The 18966-nt window shown below is 45.5% G+C and overlaps 1 protein-coding gene across 1 annotated transcript in view; it reads right to left on the bottom strand.

The window, feature by feature from the left end:
• Nucleotides 1–18747, bottom strand: part of LOC133378950 (zinc finger protein 883-like) — a 53534-nt gene extending 34787 nt beyond the window's left edge. The window contains exons 1-5 of the mRNA XM_061613562.1: nt 18669–18747; nt 16102–16272; nt 11437–11610; nt 10089–10233; nt 6366–7304 (exon numbers count right to left, since the gene is read on the bottom strand). Of these exons, the coding sequence (XP_061469546.1) occupies nt 6366–7304; nt 10089–10233; nt 11437–11610; nt 16102–16272; nt 18669–18671 (1432 nt within the window). The 5' untranslated portion in view covers nt 18672–18747. The remainder of the gene's footprint in view (nt 1–6365; nt 7305–10088; nt 10234–11436; nt 11611–16101; nt 16273–18668) is intronic.
• Between the last annotated feature and the right edge of the window lie 219 nt (nt 18748–18966).

The raw sequence follows: 18966 nt of genomic DNA, 5'->3' as shown, positions 1-18966 counted from the left end.
CCTTGAACTTGGCCCGGTAGCAAATGGGCACCCTGATAATAAAAAAGATCCAGTCCAGCCCATGAAGAAACCAGAAGATTTATGTAACTTTAAAACTTGACAACAAGGACATGGAACTTGTCAAGGATTATCAATACTTGGCACAGTCATTAACCAAAATGGAGACAATAGTCAAGAAATCAGAAGAAGGCTAGGACTGGGGACGGCAGCTGCGAGAGAACTAGAAAAGGTCCTCAAATGCAAAGATGTATCACTGAACACTGAAGTCAGGATCATTTCTGATCCATGGTATTCCCGATCTCTATGTATGGATGTGAGAGTTGGACGGTGAAAAAAGCGGGTAAGAGAAGAATCAACTCCTTTGAAATGTGCCGTTGGAGGAGAGCGTTACATATACCATGGACCGTGAAAAAGACAAACAATTAAAATAAGGCCAATGCTGCTACAGAGACAGCAGCAACTGTTCATTTTTCCTTAGCATCCTGGTTTGAATGGTTTGCTCAGCGGCCAGTGGCTGCAAATTCAAGCAAGCACCAGTACAGCAGTAATTGTCCCATAAATGGTTTGCAGGTCTCTTTTACCACAGTGAGAACTTCAAGAGGCGCAAGAAGAAATGCTGCTAATGACATTTTTGGAAGTAACAGCAATGCTGGGAAACGGAACAGTCACTAGTAAACAGACATTTACTGTGAGGATGTTGTACACTTAAAGATTGTTCTCGATTATAAACCGAGCAATAGCAGCTCTAACAGCATTCCCCCTGCATGTATTCATGTTGTCATTTCTGCGGAACTGCTCCTCGTACGCAGGAAGGTCCAATTGGTCCAACACGTCAAATCGCTCCTGGAGAATATGTCCTCTGCTCTCACAAATGTTGTGTAATACAACACGAGAAGGAACAACGCTAACAAGATTTTCCTCCGCGACAGGGAGGCGAGCAGTGAGATGTCTCCAGCTTGACTTTAAACGCCCAAAACGTTTTTCCACCACATTTCTGCAGTGGTTAGACACTCAGTTAAAACCCATCTGGAAGTTGTCGAGATGTCCGCCATAGGGCTTCATCAGCCAACGGTGCATTGGGTAGGCGGCAACAGCAAGGATGAGTGGAGGCATCTGAACTCCCGATAGTTATGGTGGGGTTAACCGGGAATGAAATCCCCGGCATCCATTGCCTGAAAGATTGCGGAATTGCGAAAAACGAAGGGATCGTGATTTCGCCCACTCCAACCAACCTCAGTGTTAATGAAAAGACCAGTATGGTCACAAGTCCCTTGCAGCAAAATTGAATAAAACCCCTTGCGGTTGATGTATTCCTCGCCCTGTCCTGCCGGAGCCATTATGGGGATGTGGCATCCATGAACAACCCCGATCACCGGAGGGAATCCCATTCTCAGGAAGCCGTCCATTATCCGAAAAAAAGAAACGCACACTTTATTGCAGTGGTGCTTTTTCACTCTTGCGCTAAGAAGACATAATCATAACAGTAACCATTATAATACCGATAATGTTAATACTAACAATAAATTTTTTAATGTTACTTCCTGAGGATTGCCAATATTAACAGTTCTTGATAGAAGAACATACTCCATGGCCAGGCACACCTCCACAACAATGTCTCCCACGGTTGACTTTCTGAGTCCGAAGTTCACCGCTACCTCCCGGTAACACTCCATTGTTGTCAGCCACCAAACAGTAACAGCGAGCCTCTTCCCTGCAGGAATGGCATCTCGCATATTGGTTCCTTGTCTTTCGAGATGGGGTCGAAGAAGATCTGCTGTTTCATATAACGTTGCCCAAGTCATACGAAAGTTGGCCAGCCATAGATCATCATCCCAGTGTTGCAGGACTTCAGTCTCCCACCAGGATCTTGCATGATCTCGAACCAAAACACTGCAAGGGATGTTTCTTGGCAAAGTGCTATGGGCCATGACAGCCAACTTCATGAAAGGTGAGGACCTACGTTTTTTGCAGTTCTGCAGTTGCTTGCGGCTTTTCTTCCATATCAAAGTAACCTGGTCATCCTCCTCCTCCCTTTCTTGTTCTGCCAACATGAACTGAAGGGAAACATCCCTCAGCTGCACAAGGCAGAAATTAAGCAGCTCTAAGTGGAGGCGAACAAGAGCCAAAAACTCCAATAACTCCATTGAAGCCGCCACTACAGAAGTATCAGGAAATTCAAACTTTCACGCTCTTACGTTCAAGCGCATGAGCGTTGCTGATCGTGGGTGAAAGGGGGAGAGGAGCACACATCATATTTTGCACACCAATTGGCTGATAGTGGGTTGTGTCAGAGGCGGAGCTGGGAAAAGGCGAAAAGAATGTGGGGGTCTTCCCGCTGCACATGCAGGCGCAAAAAAGGCGTGTTTTTAACATCGGGAAAGAACAAAACAACGGGCAAGTGAGGACTGTCAGATGACACAGTGGATATGGGAAACCTGGTTTATCCAGGTAAGTTTGGACGAGCCCTACATTTACCTGGGAGGAAGGCCTTTTTCATTGCCTTCCTCTTCTCAGAAAGACAGGTTAAAAACACTTCATAGCTGCGTAGGAGACAAAATGGAGATACACTGCTCTGAAACAGGATTTTTTTATTTGCTAACCCCCCCCCAATGACCCAAATTGAGTGTATGTCACTTGTGTTCTTCCAGTGCCTCTGTGTTCTTTATCCTTTTGGGTAATAACAATACTGAACAAATTAAAAGAAATGATACTTTTTTTGTTGAAAACAATCAAATTGTCTGAACAAAAGGTGGTAATTTGCACTGCGAGGACATAAGCAAGACACGTGTGATATGCTAATTGCATGCCCCCAAGAGATAATGTGACATATTTTTCCCTGGATGTGCAGCATAGACTTTCGAGCTGTTCCCACCCTACATGCAGTTGTCTGAGAGGCAACTTCCTGTTTCCCCCCCATGCTATTTCTACTCATAGGAAGCAATGGAGGCATCCAGCATTTTAGCGTACCATTGATTATGCAGTAGCCTGTCCACTCAGGCAAAAAAAGGGTAGTGCCACAAGAGTTCAAGTTCTTTATAACTCAAGTCTTGCTGCAGGTGAAAACGATAACGAATATACAGGCATCAAAAGGTTTTTTTTAAATCCCTACTAATACCAATGCCTATTCCCATAGACTGATTCAATGTATATGTGGCAGAGCGAAATAGTGGCTTACAACAGCCCTGCAATGTTGTCCACTGTGTTGACATTGCAGGTTAGAGGCGGGGCTGAGGCTGCTTTGGATTTGCAGCCCAAAATTCCCCATTTTGGGTTGCACCAAATGTCGTTAAATTGCCCCTCGAGCCTTCCAGCCCAGAACCAGTTCTCGGTTGCATACAGCAGCGACGCTCCAGTGGCTGGCATGCCGAAGCGCTGAGGCTTTAAACTGATTTCAGTTCTCTGCCCCAAAATGACCTGAGTTAAAACAGAAGGCACACACACGTCGTCGGGAGGAAATGAAACCTGAAACATTTTCCTTGCCAATTGCGCCCTCCCATGGTCTCCAGCCTTAGTGTGCAATCAGAGAAAGGAAACAGCGATACTAACCTTTCAAGAGGAACGCCATGTGAACTGAAAGTTAAAAAAAACATTTTGGAAGCTGGGGAGTGTGAACCTAGCAAATCTGTCGCAATGGCAAAAGGTACGTATTTACTTTAAGTTAAGCTCCCCTGTGAACAGGCCCTTGGTTTGCAAAAAGCAACTCAGAGAAGACAGAGCAGTAAGAAAGTCTCTTTTAAAACTAGTGTCTGATACAGAGCAAAGGGGGAAACAAACAAACATACTAAAAAAAATAAAACCCTGAAATATCTGCTTTATTTATTTATTATTTATTTGTTACATTTGTATACCGCCCCACAGCTGAAGCTCTCTGGGTGGTTTACAACAATTAAAAACATTAAAAACAAATATACAAATTTAAAAACACATTGTTAAACACAATTTAAAAAACACATGCTAAAATGCCAGGCAGAAGAAAGGTTTAATTCTCAGTTTACTTTGGGCCACAGAACCTGTTTGGTTTAAATGAAAAGAGGAACAATATGTAGTCCTATTTCTTAGCAAAGTATGTATGCAACAGTGGAATGAAAATAAACCAGTCCCACACTTTCCTCCCATGCATGCTAGTTAATCAAAGAAGTCACAGAGACAATCTTCTTAGGTAAAAAGAATAAAGAGTATTTACTCACAACCTTCATATGTTTAAGACAACATAGGCTCTAGCTTAGATAGAAAATAATCTGTAGTCTCAGTCCATTTTCAGTCATTGGTGAGGATGCCCCTGGAAGGAACGTCTGCCTGTTCCCTCTGCTAGAGGTTAATGCAGAATATGCAAAAAGGATCAATATCCCCTAACTAGGGTTGCCAGGTCCATGGCCTGAGACTGATCCTGTATCTTTAGGAGAAGAGAAAGTCAGCCAAGTGCAGGTGTTCTTACAACTCTGTAATGGGAAAAACCACAAAGTGAAATTCTCCCCTCCCCCGGCACAACTTTCAAAGATACAGAAGACCTCTTGGTTGCCAGGCCCAGCCTCCAAGAGGTCTTCTGTATCTTTAAAAGTTGTGGAGGGGGCAGGGAGAATTCCACCTTGTGATTTTTCCCATTACAGAGTTGCAAGAACACCTGCACTGTGCTGAATTTCTCTTCTCCTAAAGATACAGGATCAGTCTCAGGCCAAGAACCTGGCAACCCTACCCCTAACAAAGGAGGAAGAAATAAATAACCCCACCCTTTGAGGAAGTTACATCATGGTAAACAAATATATAGAGATATCTCCAATACTGGTTAGAGGGAGCATCTCCCTATGAAAGGGGGGGCATGCAAGCTTGCTTAAATCCAACAAGAATTGCTTCCATCTATAATGTAACTGTTGGATATGCTCTCTACTCCCTGTCCATGGGGAGGGAGGCGTTCCCCTTGTACCAATCCCTTTTGACTGTAGAGGACATCACTGACACTGCCCCCATTTTTATTTATTTATTTGATTTATATCCCGCCATTCCTCCCAGAACGAGCCCAGGGCAGCAAACAAAAGCACCAAAAACTCTAAAACATCATAAAACAGGCTTAAAATACATTATCACAAAACATCTTTAGAAACGTTTCAGGTGTGAGTCTGGCTTTTAGAACACTGACAGCTGGTTCTTACTAAGCATGCCTGACATCTTTCAGTTCAATGTAAAATTTCTTAAATTAAAAATCAGCCAGGCATTTTATTTTTAAAACTGCAGAAGATGAAGTTCAGAGAATGGGGCAAGGTCAATAATAGGATTACAGGTACTCTGTGAACATGGCTGATTTTTAATTAATGTCATCAAATTATGAGATCTCTGACAGAAAAAAGTCCAGGTCTGTTATTTCCCTCATTTTACATTTTGAACTCTTGATTCTCTGACTATTTTGCGTATTGCCATGAAAACTTAAAGGGTTGTTAAGCAAGCATTTCTGAGTTCAGGACTATAAGTTTTGTGAGATATTGCTTTGAAATGAACTTATGGGAAGGATCAGAATGGCATGGGGGTATTTTCAATTTATCATTGCGGAATGCAAAAAATCCATGCTGGCTATAGTATACAGCCACTATAATGGCTATATAATAATGTGGCAGGCGGATTAATACCTGCCTTTTTATAGTATAGAATTATGGGGAAAGCTTCACCTGTTGATATTCTTTCTGTTGGATATCTTATTATTAGTGATGAAATGGAAATGGACTGCCTTCAAGTTGATCCCAACTTATGGCGACCCCATGAATAGGGTTTTCATGATAAGCGGTATTCAGAGGGGGGTTACCATTGCCTCCCTCTGAGGATAGTTCTCCCCACTGCACAAGCCAGCCCCTTCCTTGTCCACAACTGCCAGCTGGGGGGCAACTGGGCTCCGTGGGACTATGCAGCTTGCCCACGGCTACACAGGTGGCAGGGCACATAACCCCTGAGCCACTCCCTGTGGGGTGATCTTTAGCTGGCCCTTGACACCCAGGAGACACAGGCGGGGATTTGAACTCACAGACTCTGGACTCCAGCCAGGCTCTCCTCCCCACTATGCTATACCAGCTGTTATTTGAGTGTTCCCACTGGATTATTTGTCTTTGAGGAGTGCAGCAGAGGGCCCAATCTGCATAGAGTACTGAGACCAGAAAATCCTGTTGGTAGCCTTGCTTCCCTGTGTGGATCCTTTGATGCACAGAAAGAGTTGAACTCTGCTTAAGCTCCTTCCACACTCCAAGCATTTTAAGGTTTGTCTCCTGTGTGAGTTTTGTGATGCGAAGTAAGGTTGCCACTCTGACTGAAGCTCTTTCCACACTCCAAGCATGTATAAGGTTTGTCCCCTGTGTGAGTTCTTTGATGCAAAGTAAGGTGGCCACTGTGACTGAAGCTCTTTCCACACTGCAAGCATGTATAAGGTTTGTCCCCTGTGTGAGTTCTTTGATGCGAAGTAAGGGTGCTACTCCGACTGAAGGTCTTTCCACACTCCAAGCGTGTATAAGGTTTGTCCCCTGTGTGAGTTCTTTGATGCGAAGTAAGGTAGCTATTCTGATTGAAGGTCTTTCCACACTCCAAGCATTTATAAGGTTTGTCCCCTGTGTGAGTTCTTTCATGCACCCTAAGGGCGCTACTCCAGCTGAAGCTCTTTCCACACTCCAGGCATGTATAAGGTTTGTCCCCTGTGTGAGTTCTTTGATGCGAAGTAAGGGTGCCACTCTGACTGAAGCTCTTTCCACACTCCAAGCATGTATAAGGTTTGTCCCCTGTGTGAGTTCTTTGATGCAAAGTAAGGCGGCCACTCTGACTGAAGCTCTTTCCACACTCCAAGCACGTATAACGTTTGTCGCCTGTGTGAGTACTCTGATGTACCGTAAGGGCACTACTCCACTTAAAGCTCTTTCCACACTCGAAACATTTATAACGTTTGTCCCCTGTGTGAGTTCTTTGATGCGAAGTAAGGGTGTCACTCCGACTGAAGCTCTTTCCACACTCCAAGCATGTATAAGGTTTGTCCCCTGTGTGAGTACTCTGATGTAGCGTAAGGGCACTACTCCACTTAAAGCTCTTTCCACACTCGGAACATTTAGAAGGTTTCTCCCCTGTGTGAGTTCTTTGATGCGAAGTAAGGGTGCCACTCTGACTGAAGCTCTTTCCACACTCCAAGCATTTATAAGATTTGTCTCGTGTGTGAGTTTGTCTCTCCTCTTGTCTCTTTGCTCTATCTTGACTCCTCAGTTTCTGCTCCTGCACCTGCTCCTCAGATTTTTCCAGTGATACTTCAAATGGTTCTCCGTCAGCCTTGACCCTCCAGATGTATCCTGATGGAATGAAAAGGAAAGGTGATAAGATGCTGTGGAGAAATCCTGTGAATATATTATGATTTGTACTTTGAAAACATATTTCTGGGAGCTCTGTTGATATCAAACTGTCAAAGCTCCAAGCCTTGTACAGAGTTATTTTAGCAATAGGTACTTGGTCAGAGGTTGTGAAAAGAGATGCAGAGAGAGAGAATTGTAACAAAAAACTGCTCTCTTGTTCCTCCATTTAAGGTGAACAGCCAAGTACTTATGCACAGCTGGAATCTACAAACCTAGGATGGATCCTGTCTGACAGGAACATGGTCCTTTCCACTGCCCAGAGGGCACCTCGCATCCCCTCCCTCCCTCCCTCCCTCCCAAAATGTTACCTGAAACATGAGATAGTGCTGGAAGATGAGACCCCCCCCAGGACAGATGGCACTCGGAAAGCTATATACATAATATTTCTTTGGGTTGAGGGCATTAGCTAAATAATTATAACCACAACCAAGCTAATCACCAGTGTGCAAGACTGAGCACGCACAGAAGGCACAAGGTGAGATGGAGGGGGGTTGAGTACAGCTCAACCCGTTGTTCCTCTCTGGACTCACACACACACACATACACACACACATTTAGCACAGGGAGAGAGAGAGAGAGACCTTGGTTAGGACAGCAGCAACAAAAGATGGGATGGGGCGAGGCGGGAAACGTGGGTCAGTCTCATCATCGCAATGTTTCCCACGCAAGAGATTCAGAATGCTCTGAGATATTATTATTATTTATTTTATTATTTTATTCGATTTATATACCGCCCACAGCCCGAAGGCTCTCAGGGCGGTGCACAACATAGGATAAAATACAATAAAATCACAAAAACAGTAGAGCGTAAATATTAAAACAATAAACAACCAAATATACATTAAAAGCTTAAAAGATAGATTAAAATGCCTGGGAGAATAAAAAGGTTTTCACCTGGCGCCGAAAAGATAAAAGTGTAGGCGCCAGGCGAACCTTATCAGGGAGACTATTCCATAATTCGGGGGCAACCACTGAAAAGGCCCTAGATCTTGTTACAACCCTCCGAGCTTCTTTGTGAGTTGGAACTCGGAGGAGGGCCTTAGATGTTGAACGTAGTGAACGGGTAGGTTCATATTGGGAGAGGCGTTCCGCTAGGTATTGTGGTCCCGCGCCGTGTAAGGCTTTATAAGTCAAAACTAGCACTTTGAATTTAGCCCGGAAACGGATAGGTAGCCAGTGCAAACGAGCCAGAGCAGGTGTTATATGTGCGGACCGCCTAGTCCCCGTCAGCAGTCTAGAAGCTGCGTTTTGCACCAGCTGTAGTTTCCGAACTGTCTTCAAAGGCAGCCCCACGTAGAGCGCATTGCAGTAATCCAATCTAGAGGTTACCAGAGCATGCACAACTGAGGCGAGGTCGTCGCTTTCCAGATAGGGACGTAGCTGGGCTACCAACCGAAGGTGGTAGAACGCATTCCGTGCCACCGAGGCCACCTGCGCCTTGAGAGACAGGAATGGATCGAAAAGAACCCCCAAGCTACGAACCTGTTCCTTCAGGGGGAGTGTAACCCCATCTAGAACAGGTTGAACATCCACCATCTGGTCAGAGAAGGCACTCACCAACAGTGTCTCAGTATCTTGTTTGAAAAACGTGACATTGCAGGATTTCACAATTAACATGGAAGACATATATAGCCAATTTTTATTGCATTATATTGCGACGATAATGATTTTTTTGGTAATATATAATGGACAAAGGGAAATCCTGTGCTTGACACAGTATCTTAATTATGAAAAGATTACGTAAAATAGGGGGAGGATTTTAACAAAAATGTTGCCAATTGCAGTCATGGCTGCAGAATCCATGCCGATTACAGCAATGGCCCATTGCACGAGATCGGTGCCTCTCCGAAGGGATAGCGAATTAGTGAATTCAGTCGGGATCCAATGCCAGGTTTGATTTTGTCGGATATTCTCCCCCATCCCGAGTGCGCACAGGTTTACGGAGGAGGCTTGCTAATGGCGTTCTTGCAGCTATTTGCATGTCAGGCTGTTTAAAGCTTTAAATGCCAAAGTAAGCATCTTGAATTAGGCTCAGAAAACAACTGGCTGAGGCAAGCACAGTGGTGCGCACCTTGATTCTCCAAACTGCCACTGCTGTTCCTCCTGCTTCAAAGACAAAACCCAACATTTGGGCAGAGAAAGGAAGAGGGAGGAGGCAGTGGGTGCTCCCAGGCTCCTGGGAGCATCTTTTCCCACTGGGGGTTTACAGTACAAGTCACAGCGTGTCAATTATCTGCTGAGGATGCAGGAAATGATGCTCTGCTGGGGTTTGGGAGCTCCTGCCCTCTCCTTCTCCGGATGCAAGGTAAGATTTTTCATCCTGGGGCATCGGAAGGTGGCAGGGAGGGGCACTTTTCACATTCAATCATCCAAAAGGCCAAAGAACAGAGGAAGCTACATTATACCAGATCAGGGAATTTGTCCATCTAGCCCAGCTTTGTCTACTAGAACTAGCAATGGATCTCCAGGATCTCAGGCAGGGCAAGACCTTTCCCAGCACCTCCTACCTGATCATTTCACCCCTCTCGGAGCTGCCAGGGATTGAACCTAGGACCTTCTACATGCGAAGCAGGTGTTCTCCCTCTAAGCTGCAGTCCCTCCCCAAATATCCAGGGCCCAGGCACCCATTTCCATAATAGCATCCCTGCAGTGGAAGGTTAAATAGCACAGCTGCTAAATTCATACCTTCAACATTTATCAGTCAAGGGGGCAGAATATATTTACCCAGAGAGGCCACCGTCTCATAATTCTCCTCCATGACTTCCCTGTGCAGAGCTCTTTGGCCAGGATCCAGCAGGGCCCATTCCTCCTCCGTGAAATACACGGCCACCTCCTCAAAGGTCACCAGATCCTGGAAGGGCAACAGATGCTGGAAAAAGAAGAAGAGGCAGTTTATTCAACATGCACCATTCACCCAGCCTAAAGCTTGAACAGCTTTCAAAGAGGATTGGACAAATCATAGAATCCTAGAATAGTAGAGTTGGAAGGGGCCTACAAAGCCATCGAGTCCAAACCCCTGCTCAATGCAGGAATCAAATCACAGCATTCCCGACAGATGGCTGTCCAGCTGCCTCTTGAATGCCTCCAGTGTCAGAGAGCCCACTACCTCTCTAGGTCATTGGTTCCACGGTCGTATGGCTCTAACAGGAAGTTTTTCTGATGTCCAGTCGAAATCTGGCTTCCTGCAACTTGAGCCCATTATTCCCTGTCCTGCACTCTGGACGATGGAGAAGAGATCCCGGCCCTCCTCTATGTGACAACCTTTAAAGTACTTGAAGAGTGCTATCATATCTTCCCTCCGTCTTCTCTTCGCCAGGCTAAACATGCCCAGTTCTTTCAGTCTCTCCTCATAGGGCTTTGTTTCCAGTCCCCTGATCATCTTTGTTGCCCTCCTCTGAATCCAATCCAGGAAGGATAAGGACATCAGTGGCTACTAGGCACAATGACAATGCATTGCCTCCACTGCCAGAGGCAGTATGCTGGGAATTGTAACATAGCAGGACACTTGGCAGCTTCACTTTGGTCCATATTGGACTAATAGCCTGACCAGTGGGGCACGCTGGGATGACTCACTTCATGACCCCCTCTCGTTGCATGACAGGAGTTCAATCCCAGAAACGGCTTGACTCCGGTTTCACACCATGGAACCAGCTCCACCCTCTTTCTCTTTCCATTTATCTTTGCATTTCCTTAGTACAGTTACTCTTTATTTAGCTTTTGTGGGGTGTGTGTGTGAGCATTTCTGGGTTTTAGACTGCTCAGACACAATTGCAGGGCAGAGCTTGACTGATGACCATAAACGATCCCACCTCTCCAAGAGTGTATTGTAACAGCCACATGTGTTCAAGCGAGTTCTGCTAGATATGTGTCACCGAATCACAAGTGGGGAGAGTGCGCTTGTATTCAGGTTCTGCCAGCGGCTTCCCACAGAACAGACGGGCTATTGGCCTGATCCGGCAGGCTCTCCTTATGCAGCCTCAGAACTAGTGTTCTCCCAGAGCCCTGCCCACCACGCTCAGGGAGACGCAGCCACGCTGTCCCCTCTGTCTTCCCCCAATGATCCTTCCCTTACCTGATGGGGCTGCCCAACTGCTCTTTCCACTCTATCCCAGAGAAGAGACAATCCGGACGGTGCCTCTGAGGCCATGGTGCAGCCCCTGAGGGAAGAGGAGTAAACCAGGCCAGCTCTGGGACTCCCACAGCTTTCGCCACGAGGCACGTTTCGTAGGGAGCAGCTCTCAAGGGCCTGCAGGAGAGAGACGGGGATGGGAGGAATTTCATCCTTTATACCAATATGGATTTCAGATGTTTGAATATTATAAGCAGCCTCAATCTAAATAAATAAATGGCACGTCCTTTCCCTGGGTTGTTTTCCCTCACAATGCTTGATCTGCAAAAGGCCTTAAAGGCCCCAAATGTCTTTCAGACCAACCCCCCGTTTCTTCCAGACTCTTCTCCATGCTTGGGCACCTCTTGTGTCTTTAGCCACCCCCAGGAGTTTCACCCATCTCCGACCCCTCCCCTCTCATCTCTGCTTCTGCTTCCGCAAAGCCTTTAATTCCTGCTCACCACAGAGTTTCTTCTCCAAGTTGTGAACCATTTCAGGCTTCATTATGGGGACCTTTTCACCAAGCATATAATTAAAAACTTAATCTGCACAGAGATTAATTTCATGTCACGTCCCTGACAGTTGGCAAACAAAATAGGTTTTGCACACATTGCAAAGAAATGGGGAGGGTGAATTTGGTCTAATGACTCCAGCTTGGAGCTCCCTGGGGATGCAAAACTCCTCCACTCTTTCCATCAGAAATACGGGCAGAGCAACGCTGACCTGCATTCAGTCTGGTCCAGCTCACTGGGCAATGAAAAGCGTATGAGGAACTACTTGCAATACATCCATGTCAAAATCAGCAGGACACATTGTTGGTACCATCCACTCGTATAATCCAAGTTAACCTTCAGATGTTTTTGAACCACAACTCCCATCAGCCCCAGCAAGTATGATCAAAGGACAAGGATGATGGGAGTTGTAGTTCAACAACATCTGGAAGACCAAAAGTTCCTCACCGCACAGGGTCGAGCGACTGAGGCAATAAGTTGATTTACTTATTATTATTTTTCTCCATACATTTTATTCTTATGTTTATATTTCTACACAGGCCTGCCTCTAATGAGCTCTCAGTGGGAAACATATTTTGTCCCCCTCTACTTTGGTCTTCAGAACAACCCTGTCTCTGGGCCCAGGACACTACCTGAATTTAGACCGCTTAGTTTTTTGGGAGCAGGATCTCAGCATGGTCTCCAACATCCTGTGAGCCAATCAGGATGAAAGGAGAGTGTGTTAGCCACTGAGAAGAGTCTTCTAACATACTTCCTTGTTCTTTCCTGCTAATTAGGGTGAATCAGAGTGAAAGGAGGTGAGTCTGCCACTGAGAAGACTCAGTAGGCAACACTCTGCCCTTTCATGCTTATTGGCTCCTAGCTGTGGGAGAAGGCATTAACAAGGATCTAATTCTCAACCCAGCAGGAAAAAAAAGAGGATGGAAGGGGGCATGGCTATCATGAAGGGACCCTGCACTTCTCAATTTGCCACTAAACTACTGTAGAGATGTGAAGGCCTATAACAAAAGTGGACAATGTTCGGGGGTAAGCAGTATTTTTCTTGTGTCTCCCCCCCAGCACTCTGACCCTGCAGGGGGGAGGGTGGCCGCGCCAGGAGAGAAAGACCCTCAGCAACCCCTCAGATGGACCAATCCTGCAAGAGCAGCTGGGATCCACCGCAAGCGGGCTTTGAGCTTCCCCTCCCACAAACTCCCCTTCCCCTCGAGTCCAGCTGAGGAGGAGGAGGCATTTATTCACCCATTCCCTCCATCCGCTGCCTTGAAAGCTTTGAGAAGCGCATTCAGAGCCTGGTCAGTTTCAGATTCCTCTCTCCATTTTCCTTGCCTGGCAGGAGGGAAACTGACCAGACCCTCCTCCAGTGGAGGAGATCCAACAGCGGCGCTCCCTCCAGCTCTGGGGCAGAAGAGCAGCACAGCAAGCCCCTCCCCTCCAATGCGCCCCCCAACAAGGCTGTTTCTTTCCCCTGCATCAAGAGGGGCCCCCCTTTCCCCCCTGCCTGGGCTGCATCTCATCCCTGGGGAGTCTGGGGTGACCTGTAAGGGGGGGCAGCTTCAGCGCAGTTTTGTCCACGCTTTGCAGATGGACTGCGTGGTCCACCCTCTCCCCACACCCCCTTTGTATGGATCCCCGAAAGAAAACCCTCCTCCTCTTCCCCCCAGCCCCCAAACACGTCGCACCTCTTTGCTCTCTCTTCCTCCTCTTCCCGGATGACGAGACCCCTCCCCCCTATATTATTCTGTCCCCCCACTTCCTTCCTCTCTAGGAACCAGAACTCGGTTCCTTTACCCACTGGAGGACCGACTCTCTCTTCTTCGCCACTCTCCTCTTCCTCTACCCGCCCCCCTGCTGTTGCGTTGGGGCTGCAGTTGCTCCAAGGGATGGGGGGCACTTTCCACGGGAGGCACAGCCTGAGGGGCCTTTCCTCACAGCTTCAAGAGCCTGGAACAGTTACTTTGTTTGAACTACAGCTCCCATCAGCCCAATCCAATCGCCGTGCTGGCTGGGGCTGATGGGAGTTGTAGTTCAAAAAAAGTAGCTTTTCAAAGCTCCTTCGTTTCTCAGCGCTTTGACATCACCCTGTTTCGACACAAATGGGAACTAAGTTCCTGCTCCCTGTGATGTAAGACATCAGCGCTGTCCTTTTTGTTGGATTTTGTTGAATTCAGCAAAGTTTTAAGTTCTTTTGGCTTCAGTGAAAAATCTCAGCCTGGGTGTAAACGTTTGCTTCAACATCTTTTTAAATTTTTATTATTATTAAAGAACAAAATTAACAAAAACTTGGCATTGCATCTGGTATGATACAAAGTGTAATTGGAACATGAATGATGATATGGAGTCCTGCTCCCCATATGCCCATTTCCCCACCAGCACCACCTGAGAGACCACAAGACTGGACAATATTACGATCCAAGTATGCAGAAAGAGAAAAACATTTAATTCAACCATATCTACATTTTGCTACTGCTGACAGTTGTCCATGCAAGTCATGTTCCAAAGGATATATGAGAAATCCTCATTTTTCCATCCCTCGAATAAGGAGATGTTCCAAACATTTCTCAGCCAAGTCAAGATGTTCAAGTCGTTGAGTTCTTTCCATTGTTGAACCATGTTGTAAACTGCCCAGAGAGCTTCGGCTATGGGGCGGTATACAAACCCAATAAAAAAACAAACCACGGTCTGGCACCAAAAGCAGGAATGATACAAAGTCTTTAAATTTAACGTCCTCATTCTGACCTTCGTATGCTGATAGCAAAAATAGTTCAGTGGCACAAGCAAATACGAATAACCTGTGAAATCTGGAGGAGTTGTCTACCTCCCCCCCCCAAAAAAAAACCCTGAATTCGGGAACAGGTCCACCAGAGAGGAAAATATTGGATCCCCCCATTGAGCACCTGACTGCAAGCCATTTCTTAAAAGTCATTTTGTATTTTCTGTGCTTATTTGTAGTGTTCTGAGTTTATTATTACATTTTTTAAAAATGATATTTGCATCACGTTTTTAAGAGGACGGCTTGCTGCTCCAGTCATGCTAACAGTTATTTCCAATTTATTTATTTATTTACTAAATTCATATCCCACCTTCCTCCCTGTAGGAGCCCAGGGTGGCAAACAAAAACACTAAAAACACTCTAAAACTTCATAAAAACAGACTTTAAAATATATTAAAACAAAACACCTTTAAAAACATATTAAAACAAAACACCTTTAAAATATCTTTTTTTTAAAAAAGCTTTAAAACGAGCTTCTATGTATATGTTGTTGTTGTTGTTGTTGTTGTTATTATTATTGTTATTTGTGGCATTTGTATACTGCCCCATAGCCAAAGCTCTCTGGGTGGTTTACAACAATTTATTTATTTATTATTTGATTTATATCCCGCCCTTCCTCCCAGCAGGAGCCCAGGGCAGCAAACATTTAAAAAATAAAATAAATAAAAACATTAAAAACAAATATACAAAAACACATTTTTTAAAAAGCAATTTAAAAACACATGCTGAAATTCCTGGCAGAAGAGGAAAGTCTTGACCTGGCACTGAAAAGATAACCGTGTTGGCACCAGACACACCTCGTCAGGGAGATCATTCCATAATTTGGGGGCCACCACTGAGAAGGCCCTCTCCCTTGTTGCCACACTCCCAGCTTCCCTTGGAGTACGCACCTGCAGGAGGGCCTTGGATGTTGAGCGTTGTGTTCGGGTGGGGTCGTGTCGGGAGAGGCGTTCCATCAGGTATTGTGGTCCCAAGCCGTATAAGGCTTTATAGGTTAAAACCAGCACCTTGAATCGGGCTCTGAAACATACAGGCAGCCAATGCAAGCGGGCCAGAATTGGTTTTATGTGTTCGAAGTGGCTAGTCCCTGTTACCAATCTGGCCGCTGCATTTTGCACAAGCTGCAGTTTCCAAACCGTCTTCAAAGGCAGCCCCACGTAGAGCGCATTGCAGTAATCTAACTTGGAGGTTACCAGAGCATGAACAACTGAAGCCAAGTTATCCCTGTCCAGATAGGGGCGTAGCTGAGCCACCAATTGAAATTGGCAAAAGACATTCCGTGCCACCGAGGCTACCTGAGCCTTAAGTGACAGAGATGGTTTCTAGGAGAACCCCCAAGCTACGAACCTGCTCCTTCCAAGGGAGTGCAAACCCATCCAGGACAGGTTGGGCATCCACCATCCGGTCAGAAGAACCACCCACTAACAGCATCTTCATCTTGTCTGGGTTGAGCCTCAGTTTATTAGCCCTCATCCAGTCCATTGTCGCAGCCAGGCACTGGTTCATTGACAGCCTCACCTGAAGAAGATGAAAAGGAGAAATAGAGCTGTGTGTCATCAGCATACTAAGAACATAAGAACATAAGAAGAGCCTGCTGGATCAGGCCAGTGGCCCATCTAGTCCAGCGTCCTGTTCTCACAGTGGCTAACCAGGTGCCTGGGGGAAGCCCGCAAGCAGGACCCGAGTGCAAGAACACTCTGCCCTCCTGAGGCTTCCGGCAACTGGTTTTCAGAAGCATAAGAACATAAGAAGAGCCTGCTGGATCAGGCCAGTGGCCCATCTAGTCCAGCGTCCTGTTCTCCCAGTGGCCAACCAGGTGCCTGGGGGAAGCCCGCAAGCAGGACCCGAGTGCAAGAACACTCTCCCCTCCTGAGGCTTCCGGTGTTACCAATAATGCCCAATAAATTGTTTTATTTTATTGTGGCTAAGGCTCGCTCCCACATTACAAGATTCCAATAAACATGAAAGCGACGAAACAAGTCTTCATAAAACAAAGCCAAGTTTATTGCTCTTCCAAGAGGAGAAGCAGCAAAGCTGGTTCTGCCTATGCTGGGCACAGCCAGCCGCTTTATCAGCTTGCATTCCTACGTATCGAAAGTTAAACTTATGCATGCTCCCATTTCCCCGAAATCAGCCCATTTACAGGAAATTGTGTGTGTACAGTTTCACTTTCTGCTTCTGCACTCTACTTTCACTGACTATGCATCTATACTGGCAGCATTCCCAAACGTTGGTAGCATCTCTAGAAAATTGACAGCACTCTCAGCATCATCTTCAGCTCATTATTTTAGTTATTGCTCACAATTCCCCCCTCAAGAAGCTTTGGAATGGGCACCATAATCAAAGCTTCTTCCTTCAGAGTTCTTCAGCACTTAACTGCTGATACATAATTTTTCCATACATTTGCATACTACTTTTTGCTGCCGCGCTTTCAGCAATACTTCGTATTCCATTCATAATTATTGGTAATAAGCAAGGCAATAACATGCATCCTAAAAGCATCAATACAACAATTACAATTAAACTTCTAATACCCCCAAACCAGTTAAACCAACTGCTCCAGTCCCCTAAATTCCAACCTTCCCATTTTTGTACTGGGACATGAGCAATCTCTCTCATTTCTTTGGCCAATCCTTTAACAATTTCTCCATTGTCATCTATTTTTAAGCAACAGGTGGATACATTAAGTAACTTGCAAACTCCACCTTCCTGTGCAAGGAGGTAATCCAAGGCTAATCGATTTTGGAGAATTGCTTCTCTCATTTGGGTGGATTGATCTGCCAACAAAGTTAAAGCTTTCGCAGTTTGGTTAGTAATAATCTCTACTACTGCTTGCAAGCGAATTAAACGATTTAAGAGATATATGGGGGTACGGTATCCATACATCCCGTCCTGAGCCCATGTAGCCGGATCATAAGTTGCAATAATTCGTTCAGGTGGCCATTCTTTTCCAAAGCTATTTGCATCTCCAGTACTAGTAAGTTTGGTATCTATTGATCGCTTAGATCGAACTTTATCATACAGAGGCAGATAAAAAGAGGACTGAACAGCTTTCAACGAAAAGTGTGGTTGAATGACTCCCACATAGCATACACCAGTCCAATTTACAGGCAAAATTGAGTAGGCCTTAAGACCACATATCCAATAATGCCCTTTTAATGCGGGGGCAGCCACATTATACAGAATGGGGGATATTTTACTATATGGAATGTAATAGGTGTCTTGGGGTCCCAAAGGTCCTGTCAGATATTGCGATGCGGCACCTTGTTTTAGACTACATTTCCATAATTGAGAATCATTTGTATACTGACACACTTGGTCATTCTCAGTCTCATTCCAAGTGGTCCAAAAATTCTGGAATCCTTGCACCGTTGTTCCATTTATGTGTTTCCACAACCACCCTTGGGTCATTATTCGGGTTGCAGTGGTAAGATTAAGTTGACCACACAATGCTTGTTCCATAAGCAACCCTTGGCACCGATACCTACATTGATTTCTATTATCGGCTTGTGGTTTACACTTACACCTTGTACCATTTGGATATTTCATTCCCGTTCGATTCCATTTATTCTTGTACTGAGTACAATTTGTCACAAGGCATCCTTTCATCAGGCAATAATGTTGCCAACTTAAAGTCCAATTACACTTACTCTCTCCCATCCATCTACCTCCCTTAACTGTCTGATTGAGGCAGTATTCTCCCACCACGTGGGCATAGAGGTTCCATTCATGGGCCTCTTGCCAAACACTATGGTTCACATGTACCTCACTTATATTACTCAGCAACCACTTAGGTGCCAGGGGTATTGCTCCCCATGGCCACTCTCTGTACCCTTTGGGACTTCCACAAACCCAACAATTGGTTATATTCAATTCTCTGGCCACAGCCTGTGAGAGTTGTACAAACAAATTACCATGGCCTTCTTCTTTTTCCTGGGTACATAGTGGAACTAAAATCAAAACAATTAGGATGCCCAGCTGTTTCATCTTAGGCGTTCAGTTCTAAGATCAATGTTTGGAGGGAGGACCGAATCCAGAAAGGTTTGAGTGATGGTATGTAGGTGTACTCTCCTATCCTTAACACAAGTGTCCACAAACTGTACTATTGTTACTGGAACCTTCCTTCTGGGGTCTCCTGGCACCTGCACACTAATAGCCTGAACAGGGAAGGGTTTTCTTGATCCTCCCATACAATCTCAGTCTTTTTCTTTC

The sequence above is a fragment of the Rhineura floridana genome, chromosome 3, assembly GCF_030035675.1.
Source record: "Rhineura floridana isolate rRhiFlo1 chromosome 3, rRhiFlo1.hap2, whole genome shotgun sequence".
NCBI classification, from domain to species: Eukaryota; Metazoa; Chordata; class Lepidosauria; order Squamata; family Rhineuridae; genus Rhineura; species Rhineura floridana.
Note: the sequence above shows the minus strand (reverse complement) of the source record. Positions and strands in the feature narration are given on the sequence as shown.